The 19,729-nt window shown below is 28.6% G+C and overlaps 1 protein-coding gene across 1 annotated transcript; it reads right to left on the reverse strand.

The window, feature by feature from the left end:
* Nucleotides 1-12,396: 12,396 nt before the first annotated feature.
* On the reverse strand, nt 12,397-13,956 carry LOC102586927 (transcription factor TCP12). The gene has a single exon (XM_006366001.2). The coding sequence runs from the start codon at nt 13,721-13,723 to the stop codon at nt 12,578-12,580; it is 1,146 nt and encodes a 381-aa protein (XP_006366063.1). The 5' UTR covers nt 13,724-13,956; the 3' UTR covers nt 12,397-12,577.
* Between the last annotated feature and the right edge of the window lie 5,773 nt (nt 13,957-19,729).

The following is a 19,729-nucleotide window of genomic DNA, read 5'->3' on the forward strand; positions in this document are numbered from 1 at the left end:
ATTATAAATTAACTAAAAGCAATACAATAGTATCCTTATTGAAGGCTACCAACTTATATACCTTTATGGTTAAGAAAAATATTAACCATCTAAGAGTGTGGTGCAACATATATAATTGTTCCTTTCACATAACGATTCGATTTCGAGCTATGGCCATATGAAAAAGTTTTTAGTAGGGAGCGCTTCTCTTGAATAGGCTTTACGTTACACGAATTCAAATTAGTCGGATTTCAATACAAATCCCAAATATCGGATGAATATTAAAAAAATAAATTATTTTAGATACTTTTACCATCTCAGTGCAAATAATTTATTTGTTTGTTTCAATTAGAATACTTCAATTGCTCTTTAGAGCTGGATTAATCTTTTAGCTCAATACCAATAATTATTAATTGAGTCTCACTAGTCTCTAGCAAGGATAGTTCTCACAACATATATTTAAGTTTCAGTATCATATCGGTGGAGTAGCAAGTACTTCTTCATCTTTAATTATAAATTCCAAATTTAGATCCTAAGTATAGAATTGACTTTATCAAACTTTCCAACATACATAAATTCAAATTTAATCTAATCCAAAAATAATAATTAACAAACACAAAGCGGGAAACAAAAATAATAGCAATTTTTGATGTGTATATACGTGCTTCCCATGACAAGAATTATGAGCAATGAGCATCATAATTGACTTATTTTTTGTCATACATAACAAAAAAGCAAGAGCGGGTGAATGGAGTGTGTAGTATTTTTCATACTTTTTTTGGATAATTATTTATTGATATAATACATAAATATATCTTTTAACTTGATATCGGCTTATATTTACGCCTTTTAATTTTGGGTGTGCAAAAAAAACACTTTAACTTGTATAAAGTTGAACAAATAGCCACATATGTCCTACTAGTGTCTTACGTGTATTATGCCACGCATGATTCATATGTTTACTTGTTCAACTTTATACAAGTTTAAGTGTTTATTTGTTCAACTTTATACAAGTTTAAGTGTTTACTTGTCCACATTCAAAGTTGAAGGGCATAATATGAAATCATGAGGCCAAATTAAATGACACATTTATGTATTATGACTTATTTATTTGTTGCTTCCGGAAGCAATACTACAGACTACAGGTCTACAGATAATAAAGTGAAAATTCAATATGTTGAGGTCGCGAAGTAATATTACATATAATAAAGTGAAAAATTCAATCACCCATAAAAGAATCTTTGTTAAAGCGCGCTTTATTTCTAATGTGAGATAACTTCACATGAATTTGAATTTGGTCGGACTTCAATACAGATACTAAACACAGGGCGAGAAACCAGAAAATAAAATAAAATTGAGACTTCAAAAATGATGAGGTCCGGTCCGTTTGAATATGAAAGAACTAAATGAAGTAAGATATTTTTTTATACGATATGTTTTAACTTGTTTTCTCATATTTTTTTTATAAAATATGTTTTAACTTGTTTTCTTTCCTAAGTAATTATTAGTGAAAGGAAATAGATAAAACAAAAATGTGCATTGCACACTCCCTTATATTTAGGCTTTTATTTATAACAACCAATCACATTTATTAATAACATAATTATGGCGTGCCGTCACAAATACTCATGTGTCCCCGCTTAACAACTCACATTAGGAAAAAACAATTAAATATTAGGTGTCTGGTTAGAGTTATACAAGTATTAATAATATGTAGAGATTAGTTACAATTGAATCTATGTACTTTATTATTTTATGTAGGTATTAGTTATGCAAAAATTAGTTATTCATGTAATATTGATTATCAAGTATTAATTTTTTCAATTCATCTTCTATCCTGAATAAAATAATACACAGATCATTCCTTCATAACTTATACATGTATTAGTTATACGTAAATTGTCAACCAAACGTCATATTAAGTTTATACATGAACAACTTATTTCTTATCTATGTACCTATCAAACATCCTATAAGTTATATGAAAATTAATACTATATATATAGATAACTTGTTCATATCCATAATTTTCAAGCAACATTTTCTTGATCGAACGAGAATTAATCATATAACAAAGCTAAATTAATGAATAATCTAATGTACTTCAACCTACAACCTTGTAACAAAAAGAATTATGCATGCATGCATGTTAGCAAACTTTTCATTGTAATAATTTATGTACAAATTCTCCAAATTTATTAACTTGATCCTACGTATAAAAATTGTATTTCCTCCAAACCTTCAATAGTGCAAAGGGTTTGGACCAGACGGTACACGACGTTTTTCGATACCATACCATGGATCGATCTCACTTCCACTTGGCTCCGCTGGCTGCTCCTCCGCGTCCACGGGGATTTTTTTCCGGTTGTGGTTGTGGTATATAGAGGTGAAGGTTTTTGACAAATGGGGTGAAGTCAAAATTTGTGGCAAGTTTTTTTTTTTTTGAAATAACTAAGGATGTTTAGGTGTAAATGAGGGGTTTATGTTTTTGTTGTTTAATTTGTTTTAAAGAATTTGAAGTGGTAGAATTCACGAAAGAGGAGAAAGAAAAGAGAAAGACAAAGAATGAAGTATAATATATGATGAACCTTTAAGATCATGTTGTAAGGGAAAATGGACAAGTATATAGTAACATAAGATATAATGGAACAATATAAAGTGAAGAGAAGAAATTAAAAGGAGTAAATAAAGACAAAATTTTCTAGCTTCTAGGAGAATGAGAAAACTTTGCGGGTTCTGGTAGTCACATTGGAGCTCGACTCGCGCTGAGAAGTCCTACATTGGGGTAAAGCGCTCCCTAACAGAGGTGACTAAGTATCGGGGGGACTTGAATTCTAGACTTCTTATTAAGAATGAAGGAATACTTACCACTCTATTACGACCCTCGTTGGTTATACTCTTTATTTAATGTTGAAATGTGAAATAAAAGTTAGGGAGTTGAGAGGAGTGATGGTGGATATAGGGGGAGGTATACCCTTTTCCTATAAATGTTCTTTAAAAATCAATGAATATAGAAGAGTCATCATGTGGATTAGGCTTGGATTATGCATTATATGTTGAAATCAAGAAATATATATTATTTCTAATTTGAGGTATTTACGAGGAAAATGCTAATAAAAAATGTATGTGTAATTAGGAAAGTCAAATTTCTTTGTGCCTTCTCTCTAATATAATGCATGTTTGGGAAGTTCGATTCACAATTTTTTTAAAAAAAATTCCAAGTCAAGATTCTATTACTCCTATTAGTGTGTTGAAATTTACACTGAAGAATAGTTGTCATTATGTATATGTATAATCATTTATATAGGTTGTTTATGTATATATGTATAACTATGTATCAAATATGTATATACATCCGTATATGATGTTAATATAATATTTACATCCTCTTTTTTAAATTTCGAGCAACTCATCAAATTCCCTCTAAACAATCCAAGTTTTAAGATATAAGCTCCTCTCGATATTTTGAGTCTTTTAATATAATATTCATTTCACGTTTGCAGTACATCGATTTTTAATAGTAGGGAAATATATGAGTCACTTTTATAATAAAGGGTATATCAACTCTAAATGACAAAGTTGAGGGGTATATAAAGCCTCTTTTAGCCTTTTTAAGAAATTAAAAAAGACTTGTAAATTTGTGATTTTAAGTATTATCGGTTCGGTTTATCGGTTTTTGATTTTTAAATATGTTAAACCGATAACAAAACCAATAAGATACTTGTTATCGATTTTTGGTTTATCGATGTTTTGTCTTCAACGATTCGGTTTTCAGTTTAACCAATAAGAAAATGCTTTCAAAACAAATATATGACTTGTTTAATAATTTGACGCGATATAGGCAAACACCAAAACAAGCAAATCAGACTAAATTGCAACAATAAAGACTAAAGTAATAATAAAACCTAAAGGGTACGTAAGTGCATATGCCAAATTTAAGTAGTGTTAATTGTGTAGGATCCTTATAGTTATAGTCTAATATAGTGGCTATATATTTTAATAATTTTTGTTTGATATTTATGTATGACTAAAAATTAAAATAGTAAATTATTATATTCTTAATGGGTTATCGGTTAACCCAATATTAAAAAACCAATATTGAACCGATAACCCAATAATTATTTTTATAAAATCATTAAATAACCGTTAACCCAATAACAATAAACCAATAACACTTTTTCCGATTCGGTTTATTGGTCGGTTCGATTTTTTGCACACCCCTACTTCCTTTAACTCTTAAAAAATTAAGTAGAAGGTGCAACTCTCGCGTCGTCATTGTTGTTGCTCGTTCGGCTCGACTTCAGCTTTGACTAATGATATGATTGATTGATAATTTTTTAGACATAATTTATTTATCAATCTCATTAATAATTTTCTTTTCTCAATATTAATTCGCTGAATTATTTATTAATTAATAAATTTTCCAATTAATTTGCGAAATTAATTTGAATTAAGTAATTCTCGTGATGGAATTAACTAATAATTCACTCAACTAAATTAATTTGAAATTTGCAGAACTGTTTCGGAAAGGACCTGTTCCTTTCGAATAAATATTTCTTTTCCCAAAAGACACCATGTCTGTTCTAAATAGATGAATCTGTTCTAAAAAAGTAATTTCACACCTATCAATGACTATAAATAGAGAGTTTCCTTTCAGTTTTCTTCTGTATACATTTTCTTATAAACAAAGTAGAGTCTTTGTGTGATTTCATTGTTGACTTTAATTTGAGTTCACTTACGTTATTAAAGTTTGAGATACCATTACTTCTTTAATAGGTTTATCTTTTTTATCCTAGGAGGATATAATCCGCAACCTCGAATACAGTGAGGGGATTAGATTCCTTAAGGATACACGCTAAATTTTGTGGACTCAGATATCTTTCTTTCTTTTCATCTTAACAATATTTATGGTTTACTATTCTAAGTACAAGGACAACAAATGGTAGGCAGGATGGGGTGATTTGAATTTACGGATTGAGACAAAATGTGTCCCGTCCCACCTCATTGTCATTCCTATTTGATATATCCCTCCCTTGTCACCATTTGTTCAATACAATGTATGTGTACAGTTCGAGTGAACTTACTAGATTTTGCTTAAATATTAAATTTGTATTAAATTTTTTATTAAATATGTATAAATATTAAAATTAAAACTTAAATATTATTACTTAAAATCGTCATTACATAATTAAAAACTCATAAAATTAAAATTCTAACTCCGTCTCTGCTACCCGTAAATAACATGAAATCACGGGATATGTTGATTCAATTAGCAGTCAAGCATGAATCTCTCGTCCCTTTAATTTTACTCAACCTAAATTTTCTAATACTCCGTACTATAATTCTGCATGCCTATAAACTTACTTTTTCTTTATTTACTAGTCATATAATTACCAGTACAACAATAAAAATGATATTTAAACAATAGTGAAAAAAAAGAAAAAGATTTCCAAAAGATTTGGTAAGAGTTAGACAAGAAGCAAAGCCACCGGTTTTTTTTTTTTGTCTGGTCGAGGTTGATTCAAAATTTAAATTGTATGAATTTAACTGGTAAGATTTTTAATACAAATCTATTAAAATTTTAAAAAAAATTATTTGCTCAAATCTATTATTTATTACTTTCTTCGTCTTAACTTATATGATGTAGTTTGACTCGGAATGAAGTTTAAGAAAGAATAAATAACTTTTGAAATTGATGTAAAATATAAATCATCTAGGAGTAAAACAAATAATAAGCAGCTTTAGAAAATATAGATAAAATCTAAATAATAACCAAAAAAAAATAAAGATTTTATTAAATGAGACAATGTTAATGAAGGATAGTTAAAGACAATTTAAAAGCAAAATTAAATGCTCATGGCATACCCCTACTTCAAATTTTATGAGTACTCCTTGTCTCCTTTATCATCCAAGGCTTTCTTGGATTTTCTATTTTAAAGAAAAGATAATGCACTTACAAAATAACTAATAGTATTTTTTATACCATTTTTAAATATATAAATTTTATTTTAAAAATATTAAAGCACCTATATATTTAATTTATAGTCAAACTGAAGTGTATACTCGAAATTCCTTCACATAAATTATAATTTTTCCTGCTGCATGAGTCATGACTAGTGGTGGATGTTCGGTTCTTTGGTGTTAATATACACCAATTCTTGTCCTATAACAAAAATAACATATTCAGTGAAATATCACAAATGATATATAGAGAAGGTAAAATGTACGCAAACCTTACTACCACCTTATGGAGGTAGAGAGGCTAGCTGTTTTAGGATGACCTTCGGCTCGAGTGCAACAAATCCCGGTGTAAAGAAGAAGAAAATAAAGAAAAATCGAAACAAGAAACACTGCAAAAATTAGTAACCAAAACAATAATAAAATCATGTGATAATCAAAATGTCATAATCCAAAAAATTAAGGTAGATTCTTATCAACAAATTAACATTAATAAACAATGATTAAAGTAAAAACAAGAACTATAATAATACAACTAGTTTTATCGCAAACAAGAGTCATCCTAAGCAAGATAAAACTATACTATCTACTACTCTTCTATACCCTAATACAAATCCTCCACATCCTCTTTTCTAGGGTTATGTCCTCGATAACTTGAAGTTGCATCATATCATGTCTTATCACCTCTTTTCAATACTTATTCGACCTACCTCTAATGATACCCTTTATTGTACATTGACATATTTACTCTCATGTCTTTTCAACCCTACTAACAACCTTTGACCGGAAAAGATATATATTCTCCAATCTCTACTAGAAATCAAGCAAAATGAAGAATATCATTTCTCATACAGAAGCAAATTTGGTGAAAGGCATAAATGCTTTATTAATAACTCTGACCATTATTGCATTTAATTTGACTATAGTTTGTCATATTTGGCAGACCATGTAAAACATGCAGACTAAAGTCTACACCATTTTCTTGTTATTCCCTTAGTGTGTCAGATGGTAAAGACTTAATTTGTAGTTGAACTTAAGAAAATCCTCAACAAAGAGTTGCGGTAAAGTGATAAGTACTCACTCATCTTTAATCAGAGGACTCATATTTGAGTTTCCTTGAATACGAAGTTACCTTTATAAGAAAACAGTTTACCCTCCAATGTGAGATTTTTCAGCATGAATTCAATTTTAATCGAACTCCACTATAGATATCAGACACCAGATATAAAATATTTAAAAAAAAACTAAGAAAATCTTCTAATGTTTGGTCATGAAGTCAAAAGAGGTCTTTTTCTTCTCTTTATTTTTTGGTTCATGATGTTGTACAGAGTACTTTAAGGCATGCATGAACAGATTGGTAAGATTCCATCTTGGAGACTTGGACTTTAATTAATTGGTAAAACCATGAAATAGGACAGAGAAAATATAGAGAAAATTATAATGCCATATGAACCATTTGGTCCAGATTCAGGAGTTTCAAAAGTAATCAAATAATTTAAAGGGAATAGGGGGCAAATATATCTTTTTAACTTGGAAAAGGGATAAATATACCTCTGAACTATTGCAAATGGTAGGCAGATACCTCCGTCATACTTTTAGGACGTTGGTGCCCTTGCCGTCTGAAAACTAGAGCATATATGCCCTTCACTCTAACGGAAGGGGCACCAATGTCCGAGCTCTAGTTTTGGAACGGCAGGGACACCAATGTCCCAAAAGTATGACGGAGGATATCTGCATAGCATTTACGATAGTTTGAGGGTATATTTGTCCTTTTTCCCTTTAACTTTGTGATTGAATATGTATTTTGTTAAAAAAGTGGTGTATGTATACCCTCGTCCCTTACTGTCTAATAAATAATGTATATTTACCCTTTGTATTAGCATATTTATATTTAGACTTAGAATGCTTGTTAAATTAAATCGGATCATTATCAGGAACCCAAAGTACTAATGACTGAATAAAAGATGAATTAAATTTCTTTTAATTGAGTCGGGTCTTGTGGGATTCTGCAAATAAATTGTTAGGTGTAGTCGAGTCAATTTTGTGTGTTGAAGGTTTGGTTAGTATAACGCTAGAGTTATTAGTCTTTAGTGAGTTCATCAGTTAAAGTAAACTAATGTGTTTGAGATACTAGAGTCAGTTCCTTTGATTGTTGATATATCAACTATAATCTAAAATCGCTTGAACAAGGTTATTAAAAATTCTATATGTTGTAACTTGTAATTTTTACTTTTATGAATAAAAAATAAATTCACGATATAATAATGTGTTCTTTACTACTTCAATCGTATTTATTTAATAATTATATATAGATGTTGAACCTAGTTCAACAAACTCATTACTAGGATTTGTTAATTGAGTTATAGTTGGAGGGTCAATTCCTATCGGATACTCTCGAAAAAAATGTAGACTTTTGATTTGAAGTTAATATTTGTTTTTAAAATGTGAAAAAAAATTAAATTTAAATTTTTCCATTTTTTTTTTAAAAAAAGACCAAATATTTTAAATTTTATGAAAAAGACTCATGCTCGACGTGAATAGATTGTTTGTACCATAAAGAAGGATTATACTTAAAAAATAACTAGTTCCTACTGTAGTATTATTGTTGATTTTTTGGATCAGTGGATCTTTGTAATATTATGTGTATTTGAAAACTTTCCCACACAGGTATATACACCAATCATTACATACATCTCATGTGTTTGAATTTATGATACATTTTACTTAACATTAATTAATTAATTTAACTTTAATTAATTAACATATATTTTACTTCATTAAATCATATAATCATGAAAATTACATTAATTTGATATATACACCAGGTATAAATAAATTTATTTAATTTTATTTTTAAAAGAAGACTGTAATCTAAATCAAATATAGTATAATCTTTAGAGAAAGAATAAGAGTTAGTTGAGTTGGGTACATTCATAAATAAAAAGTTTAACACACTACAAAAGTTTGGTGGTCTTTGTATTTTCCACAGCCAACTTAATTAAATTAACAAGATGTCAATATTCGAGTTCAAAACTGTTACATTGTTTTGAAATACGTCTCAATTTTAATTTACGTGACATGTTTTTTCTATTTATTTGTTGTATAAAGAATATCACTCTTTTAAATTTTTAAATAATTAATTTTATACAATGAGAATCTCTTATAACCATGTATCCCTCTTGTCCTAATATGTGACACCTTTCGTATTTTGAAAATCAAGCGAATTTTTCTTTAACTGCAACTTTTGCATATGTTTTTTTTATAAATATTTTCAATTATTAATTATTACCATTTCATAGTTTCTCAAAAATATAAATTTTACTTTTTTAAAAGACTTGGAGATTATAAGTAGTCAAACGGTTTCTGATTCCGTGACTATATAAAAATTATCAAGCTTTATAATAATTATTTTTTTTCAAATCATGAACTCTATTGATTTTTGTTACTATTTTTTAAAATTTTAATAATATTTAAAGAACCTATATTCAGATTTATGATCAAAATTAAGTGTTTCGATCCTCATATTCTGGACCCTTTCACATACATTAATAGAGAGGAAGTAATTAATAAATTGTAGGTAATTTGTAAAAAAAACCAAGTCTATTACTACTATCTTAGACAACTAGTCTAGTTGCATGTCATGTTTACTTAGATAAAAGGTTAATTCAAACATAGTAGTTGGCCAAGTTGGGGGTAGATATATCCCCTATTTTTGGACTCTTTTTTTTCTCATTCGTTGTCCGATACTTATATTGGAGCCTGACTAAATTTAAATTCGTGCTTAAAAGTTCCACATTGGACTTAATATATGCTTGTGCTTATTCTCTACCATCAAGCTAACCTTTACCTCATCAGACCTTTTTCTTATACTTGCTATGTCAAAATTTATATGACATAATTCAGATTTCGAGAGTTAGACTTATTTATTTTGATTGTGCATTCGAACACATAGTATTCTTTACGAAGAAGGACCTCAAATACCCGACTATACAATATAGTTTCCCCAAAAAATCACAACCATATGAGAGGGATTCTTTAGCAAAACAATTGAAAAATGAAAATCATGAAAGAGTTCTTAATGACTTAATTATTGCTGCTCTAACCAGCAACAATTTCTGTTAAAACAAGTACACAAATAATTAAAATTAGTTAACGTACCACCATGGATTCCCCTTTATACATCTTTGAAATTATATTAAGGGGTATGGTCAAACATTATTATTAAAATTGTTCATATATAGCAGCTAGTAGATTTGTACATAAAGTCTCTCATTTATCATATGTGTCATAAAATAATTAAGGTCCAGTGCTAATTTATTCACCCTAATTATAACGAGTAATCAAAAGCAAAATTAATGCTATGTGACCATTATGATAATGGTCAGTCAAATCTATTTTCTACCATAAAAAAAATTCATTCAATGGTATATCTATATGCTATCCCTATAGTAGCAAATATTTTATCAAACAATGTTTTTTTTTTATCAAGTGTCTGGTATTCATATTGGATCCCGACTAATTATGGATTCACGTCGAGAAGTCTCACATTGGGGCACAGCGCTCCCTAACAAAGGCGACTCCGTACCCAAGAGGGCAAGGAGACTTGTCTTGATACACAAGTGGTCGATAAAATAAGTTGAAATAAAATGTAATAACTTGCAAAATTTAAGGTACAACACAAATTAACGAAGGATGTCACTACTAGAAAATATGATATTAATTATGGAATTTGTCAGTAATACCTAGTTAATCTGTCGCTAAAAGCTTTTAATTAATTGAATTTTTTTATAATCCATCACTAATTTGTAGTTAAACAGGATTAGTATGAAAATCTGATTATTTCGCTACAAAATTTTGTCTGATGCTAATTCCTTGTTTAATTTCTTATAGTGTATATACTCAATATTGGAAGATCTCTAGGGAACTCAAGTAGCAACAACAACAATAATCTCATATTTATATTCAATATACTCTCACAAGTAAAGTTTGAGAAAAATGTAGTTACGTAGATTTTACCCTACCGTTGATCTAGAGAACTCGAGCGAGCAGTAATTCATAAACACTAATTTGCTGTGAAGACTTGCTACAAGCCACTACGGTATTGAATGATTAAGTGATCAAATCATACACTTCATTATGATATCAAAACATACAGATAACAAAGGTTAATCGGCCACTATTACAATATCGAGTTCATACCAATCAAGTATTTTCCAGGCATAACATAATTTATTTATAAAAATAAACTAATCTATATATATATTTATTTATTCTATTTGGTGTAGCTAGTAAACACTAGTATGAAATTAATAACAAGAAAAAATAAACCATTTTTAGGAATACCTTTAATCATCAATTTAAATTTTGATGTTTATTTATATCATCAATGAAGGTAAGATATCAAACATTAATATATTTATCAAAATAGAGATCACAACAACCAATAAACTTAAACTGTTGGAATTTGAAAATTTATGAATTGTAGATGAGCCGCTTATTACAAAGTTCAGTAAATAAAAATAAATGAAGCAAAAACTACCAAATTAAAGTCTTACCAGAAATTCACCAATAATACCAATTCAGATAGGTAGAAATTAAAATTATATTAGATTCTCATGTGTAAATATTAAACAAATTAATTGCTATATATATTTCTTGCACCTTGCAAAATGCATACATTAGATATTATAATGAGATAAACTATAGAATATATATAAACAATATTGCTATTTTATTGGTACAAGTTTGACCGACTAATTAAGGCCATTTATTCATGAAATGATTTAAAACCTGAACAACAATGGCTATAATTCATTTGTTCAAATTACAATATGGTATCTATTGGCATAAAGTACTTTGATTCACTAATTAATTTTAAGCCAATTTATTCATGAATTGATTCAAAAGGGCTAATAAACCCCTCTAATTGGCATTACAACTACAACAACAACATATCCAACATATATAACTCCATAAGTAGGATCTGAGGAGGGTGGCGTGTAAGCAGATCTTACCCTTATATTGTGAAGATAGATTAGAGACTGTTTCTGATAGACCCTTGACTCATCGACAAATATTCTTCTTCAAATATATCATTGTTTCAACCTAGATTGGAAAAAAGTTTCTCTCCATTTTATTACCCCATATGACATGACTTAAATAAAGGACTTATTATCCATCGAATTTTGAATCGTGGTCTTCAAGAATTTCTCCCTTATATCAACAACAACAACAACAACAAGTTCCTAAATTATCCAAGAAGATCTCATATGCATTGGTTTTCTATACTTGCCTCAACCATTATATTTATGCAAGAATTTATTTAGTCAGCAACCTCTTATCTTGGAGTATGATAGATTATTTATTGAGCTCAACTCAAAATCCAACCAACAATAACAAGCAAAAACTACTATCATTAAACTTATAAAAAAGAGAATATAATTGGTGAAATAATGAAACAGCAAATTTTATTCATAAACACATTCTCTTCCTTTTCTACACACCAAAAACATCAAAAGCAAAATAATAGAATTTTTCCACATTGCAAAAATCAACCAACAACAACAACCAAAAAAGAAAATCAAACCATAGGAGATATAACATACATTATATTAAAAATCGCGCACGTAGGACTTGAAATTTATTCCAATCTATGATGTCTGCAGGATAGATTTTTTTCTTGATCCAATGTCTGATATTGTTGAGCCAAGTAAATTGAGCTAGGGTTACCTGCAAATGTAGTACTATAGTTGCTTGATTTCATTGGAGCATAGTTGATTTCCCAATTTCCATGAAAACTCATGAAACAATTTCCAACATCTATTGTTGATGAATTAGTACTTGTACCACCTAAATAATTTTGAATTGGAAAATGATGTTCTAGAGATTGAGAATTGGCTTCATGTGGAGAACCTTTTTCTTGATTAACACTTGTGTTGTAAGAATTGTTATTTGAATCTTGATCAAGAAAACCACTATTGCTTCTTGATGACCCTAATTGATCAAACATGTTATTAGGGTTACATTTTTCTAGACCTTTTATCATCATTTTTTCTTTGGTTCTCTCCCTAGCCCTAGCTCTTGCTTTTTCCCTTGATTCCCTTTTATGAGGATTATTATTTTGCATCATTTTTTCCTTATCTTTTCCTAATTCATTGATTGAGTTCTCCTCAGACTCTGACATAAAGGAATCACTCTTTCCTTCACTACTTGAAGTATTGTTACTATTTATAACAATCTTGTTATTACCATCACTATATTCTTTTTGTGGGGTGTTTTCTGAGAGCTCTTTTATGGCATTATTGGATTTGGAAAAAAGCCATTCTATGGTTTTACTTGCTTTATCAAAGCCTAACATGTCTTGGAGATCAAAGAACTTACGCGCTATGTGAAGGGATAATCTTACTCTTCGATCCCTCACACCTTGAGCAGTGCAAATCTTGCTATGTCTATCCTTCTTCCCTGTCCTCCTTCGTGGTGTTGTGCTAAGACTTCTCTTCTTTGATGATGGTTTAGCCTCAATAGACATTTCCTCCTTTGATGTTTCACTAGAAAGATGAGTAAAATTTCCCTCTTTGACATGATGATCTTGGTGCTTATGAGGCAATATTTGGCTCAAGGGAGATTCATTATGATCAAGAAATGGAGAAGGGAAGTTCAAGAAAAATGGATTATCTTCTTGTCTTGAACTTGAACTAGGGTTTTGATGATCATATGTAAAAGATCTTTCAAGAAATGTTTTTGAGGTATAGGAAAAAGTATCATGGTTATTGCTTGAAGGAAACATGTTTAGGGTTTACTAATATAGAAATCCCAAAAAGTGATAATGGCTTACTTAGGTTTTAAGTTTTTTAAGCTTAAAAGTTTTCAAGAACCTTAGATGTTGCTTGATTTTCTATGTTGAAAATGTTTTTGATAGAACAACAAAAAATGAAGGGTTAATGGCTTGACTATAACTCATGTGATGATGAGGGTACCATGGCTATAGAGAAAGAGGGGTGGTGGTGGTGGTTGAAAAGAAAATACACAATTGGAAGACCATGGAAAATTAGAAAAGTAAAGGTACCTATTTATATTCGAAAATAGTAAAACAAATTTAGGGCAAAGGGAACTTAGAAGTAACATGAGTAAATCATACCTTCATATATTATTTATGTGATACACTTTTCTTTTTAGTTTATTTATTAAAAATGACATTTTTTTACCGTTAAAAACAATCTAATTTTAGAATTCTCAATTTATCTTTATTTACATGATTTTATATCCAGAAAAATCTGTGTGCCATGTTTTATACCACAAGTTTTGACATTTTCTTTTCATTTTTAATTTATATCGTGTCCAATTAAATATTGTCACATTAATTGAGACGAAGAAAATAATATATTATGACTTTTTGGTTTAAAACGCTCAAAATTGTTAAACATTGGCGTGATATTTTCTATCAAACTAATTACTCCCTCTTTGTTTTGTTTTATGTGTCTTAGTTTGATCGGACATATAATTTAAGAATATAAAGAGAACTTGGGATTTAGTTTTTAACTAAATATATGTTTAACATATCAATATCCTATAAATTTTGTAATTTCAAATATGTCATGATGTCATGTCATTCTTATAAAATAATGTCAACAAGGGTAAAATGAAAGATGTTGATATAATAAAAAATACATTCAAATCTAGACAGATGAGATAAGAAGATATATACCAATTACCAACATTATTTGTTTATAACGGTTGTGGTTAGAATATTGCTCATTGAGGATAAAGTCACACCCTTAATTGATAATGTTTTATTATTTTCTTCATCTCAATTTATATGATATCATTTATTATGATACAAAGTTTAAAACAAAGGAAATTCATGGTCTAAAACAAACCTGAAATTAATATTCATGTAACTATAAATCATTTCATTATAATTAAGAAAAAAGATTAAAGTTAAAATTCTTTCTAGTTATAGAAATATGATAAATTAAAAATGAAACAGTGTCATATAAATTGAGACAATTTTCACCATACCATAAATTATAATTAAAATGAATATTTGAGATCTTTTGTCTAGTCAAATACACTTATATATATACATAAAAATTAGAGAGTGTACATATACATCTTTGGCTATCTATATAATAAAGAGACAAAATAGAATGTGACAGTAGTTGTCACCAGGGAGCAGGTGAGAGATTGATAGTCTATCAAAGTGTTTTAAAAATTGGTAGCTGTGGCCAAGTCTATAGCTATCAAAATTCAAAACCTAATGAGAGAAGGACAATTATTTCAAGCAATATTAAAATAGCTTTACTACACATTAAAAACTTTGAATTGGCCATGCTCCTTTGACTGGCTGTCTAATGAGTCATTTTCAATTCTAAAGTTTCCAAGCCCCACATTCCTCTTTCCTATTCTCTCAACTCATTACCACATATATATACTAATAATTAAATCAATCAACTATGTTTTTTAATTCTAAAGTAATTGAGTAGTATTTGTTTTTGTTTTGGAATAGAAAGATTTTAGCATAGTATTTGTTACGTATTGTTTTATAATATATTGTATTCATGTATTGTGTTATATTGTATTGTATTATACTGTTTTAATGAATACAATATTTGAATAGAATGTATCGTTCTCCGCTGTTACATAATGCTATACATTCATAATTTGAATGATAAACCTACAAGAAAAGTAGGGTTCGTGATAAAACTACTATGAAAATATAGGATAAAAAGATGAAATATAATTATTAAATAATAAATAAAGACAAAATGAGAAGAAAATATTAAGGTAACAACGCGATCACACTAAATCGATCGTTACATAAAATTAGTTTTTTTTTATGGTTACTTAACTATATAACACAATGCAATACAACAGGTAACAATTATCCAAACAAGGTGTCAATATCGAGGAACTACATGTATATATAGAGTACTCTGTATATATACAAGTATGTGAAAATGTAAAAGAATTGTTAAACCTAAGCTAATGCAGATTTTGTACTAGATAAGGAATCTACTAAATATAATTTACACAGATCTTGACCATACTGAGGATATCTTGTACCATACTATAAGACTCTACTAAATATTCACAACTGTCTTTTACTCATATATATGAATATTATGTTCGGGAACTACATAATTAGACATTCTTTACTAACATATATATTATTATTATTACGTATCTTACCACTAATTAAAAATTTCCTACCATATATTGAGGAAGATACACTTAGATACATATTTCTGCTACCGGATACAACAAAACAAGGAGAAGGAGAGCGGTGAGCGCGATGGGGGAGGGAGGCGAGCGTGATTTGTGTGTATGCCATATACATGTGAATCACACTAGATACACATTATCTGTATATATCTGGTGTGATTCGCGTGTATTCTGGTATTTGAGATACCATACATATAGGAGTATAGGAGAGTGGTGAGCCAGATGAAAGAGAGGCGAGGTAGGAGAGCGAAATTTGTTACATATCCCATATACATGTGAATCCACTTAAATACAATGTATTTGAAATAAATTACATCTAATTTTGACCACATTTATCTCGAGATACATGTATTTGGACATATCTGAATGTATATGAATGCATGAAAATTTGATAAGATATGTAATATTATAAATTAAATTAAAGAATATCGAAGTAATTAGCTCTTAAATTAGTAGAATTTATGTAAGTTTTCCTATTTTGTTTGTTTGGACCTAAAACAAGTGTGTCAATTTTCTTCTTTTGAATTGGGCCCAATTCTTTGGCTTGTATTTGGCCCAGTATGTTTTGGGTACTTCTTTCTTTCTTTCTTAAGTTTGGGAGATAAAAAAAATTGGCCTTCATTTATCCTTCTTCATCACTTAGCCACATGTACAATTGTATATTCCCGTTATAATGACATTTACTATAATGATTTAATTATTTTTTAGAATTAATTTTTCATATTATACTTTACTTATTAATAATAACATTTTATCTATAATAATAATGCCTTCATTATATCAATATACTTTTTAGTGAAATTATCCCTATATAATACTATACTCAAATATTATTAATAATATTTTGAAACAAATATGTTATGTATAAAATAAAATATTATACTTATGAATTTCAGGTACGAATATCAATCACTATTGATGTTTGTCTTTTTTACATTCATATTATTTCTAATTTAGCATACTTTTGTTTATAATAGCTAAATGAGATTTAAACGTCAAATGACATTATACATATATAACAACGCTCCACTATCAAGGAACTTTCAGACAAACATTGTCATTATAGAGAGCTTTGACTATATAACTCATTTTGTGTAACAAGAAGGAGATAAGACAACTAAATTAAATTGAGTGAAGAAAGAAAAGAAGCTATCTTACTTATTTAATTTGTCTTAAATTGAGACTTAAAAAGGGTAGTTTGGTACATAGGATAAGGATAATAATTTCAAGAAAAAAAATTAGTATTAACTTTATCCCATATTTAATTTCATGTATTTACTGATCCCAATAATGGTGAAGCCAGAAAATTTTGTTAAAGGGTGTTCAATAAATTTCGTATATTTTCTATATACATTGTATAAGTTTTTGATGAAGAATGTTTAACTGGCCACTCTTCGCTACATATGACTACGCTACTGAATTCCAAAATCATTTTATTCCACTATTTATACTAAAATGGTGAGACTATTATCTCTTAAGAAAGGTAACATAAAATAATCTTATTTCCCGCACTAAATGATCCCTAAGCTTTTGGACTATTTTATTCCACTTAAAAAGTGGAATAAAATGATCTCGAATTTGATGAAATAAAATAGTTTATTCCAAATTCAAAACAAAACTTATACTATATTTAATTAACGATATAAATTTATTTCGCCCATGAAACCACACCTCAAAGTTACCTTCACAACATAACACATTTGGTTACTCTCACATATTATTATTTTACATTAATTTGAGCTTTTTATGATTGATCCAAATACAAAACCATATTCTCAAGAAAGCTACGGTTCCACTTTCATTCAAAATTCATTTAACATTAAATTAGCTATAAATAGGTCTACGACTTAGATTAATTAAGTGTATGCTTCTTGATAATTCTCTGTGTTTCTCCTGTCAAAATTTCTTACTCATAAAATTTTTAATCATTTAAATGTTGTGGGACCTCAATTAACACGTATATTTATACTTTATATAGTAATTGTACCTGTATTTTTTGTAGTTGTAACATCTTTTATGTTTTGTAAAAGTTAGTACTTCGTAGAAATTAAACTCTATGTAGATTATTATGTTAGAATTTGACATGACATACAAAATAGGTGTCATTGAGTGTGTGTGATAGAGATATATTCTGACATTTAAATAAATTAATTATACATAGGCAAAGGTCCACACATGAAATAAATTAATTAGGGTAATTAATTAAATATTTAAAGATTATTTATAGGCACATGCTAATATATTTTTATGGTTGCAATTCAGCCACCATGTAATATTCTCTATCATAAAGTTTCTTTCATCCTTAACCAGAATTCTCAAGTTCGAGCCTTTTAATTAGATACAAAATTGTCTTTGTTGGAGTGCGCTTTACCCTCCAACGTGCAACTTTCTGAAGCGAATTCGAGTTTAGTCAAACTTCAATGTGGTACCAAACACCGAATGATTAAAAAAATCTTTGGATCACAACAAATAAGATCACGCCCATAAATATTAGTAGAAATTTCAATACTTTGAATCTGTCTTTTAAGTGAAACATTTTTTTCAATTAGTTATATATATATGTTTCAACTTTTTGTTCTTACATTTTCTTTAATATTTTATTAGATTTATTTTTCTGAATTTTTTCTATATAAAACATCCGAAGCAAAGTTCATATGAGCAAAAAATGCTAAAATATTAAGTATTGAAGAAATAAGTCTTAGGTCTTTTAAAAAGGGATTTTACGATATATATCTGCTGATTAAAACAATAATTGATAAATATATATTACTAATTTGAAATATACACAAAATATATATTGCTTTCAACAGTTTCCTCTTTGACTAGTCTTATGACGAAGAAAAGCATGTCGGTCAAGTCTTTTTTTAGACCTCCTTCTAAAAAAGGTTAGATTTTTAATTAGATGTGTTACGATTAAATCGTTAACGATAAACTTTTATAAATATACTACTTTCAATCAAATCTTCTACTAAAGAAAGAATTCGAGATATATTGAGGAGTCTTTGTCTGAGACAGTTGTATTAGTTTTGACATTATTTATCTCAACATAGTCAAAGGACTTCTTAGGGTGAACCGACATATATATATATATATATATGTCGACATTGCAATCATTGTCTTGTAGTACGTAGTTTGCTGAGAATTTCCATGAAATTGAAAGTGTACATTTTGGTTGAGTTTTTGGCACTTAGTAACACTGTCCTACCACCAAAAAATTGCAACCAAACAGTGTGATGGGATGGAGTTATTCCTCTTTTGATCAGAGGTCTCAAATTCAAGTTTTGAATATAATTTTTTTTTTTTTTATATGAAGTGTTTTTTCAAATGGATTCGGGAGATTTTTGTACTTGGTTTCGCGTTAATCAGTTGGATTCTCTTATTCATTACTTTGTTAACGGAAATCTTAAATCTTTTAGAAGTTAGAACACAATTGCGTACACGTAGAATTCCGCGTGTTTTAAAATGGCATATACAAAATTACATGTTAAAACTGTTAAAAGTCTAAAACACTCTTAAACATATGCCTGATAAATGTAAACAAAGGCAACTTGAGAAGAAATAGTATATGAAA

Source organism: Solanum tuberosum, unplaced genomic scaffold (assembly GCF_000226075.1).
Source record: "Solanum tuberosum cultivar DM 1-3 516 R44 unplaced genomic scaffold, SolTub_3.0 scf00573, whole genome shotgun sequence".
NCBI lineage: Eukaryota > Viridiplantae > Streptophyta > Magnoliopsida > Solanales > Solanaceae > Solanum > Solanum tuberosum.

Excerpts from the sequence above, each read along its gene's own strand:
- LOC102586927 (XM_006366001.2), bottom strand. The coding sequence starts at position 13,723 with ATGTTTCCTTCAAGCAATAACCATGATACTTTTTCCTATACCTCAAAA.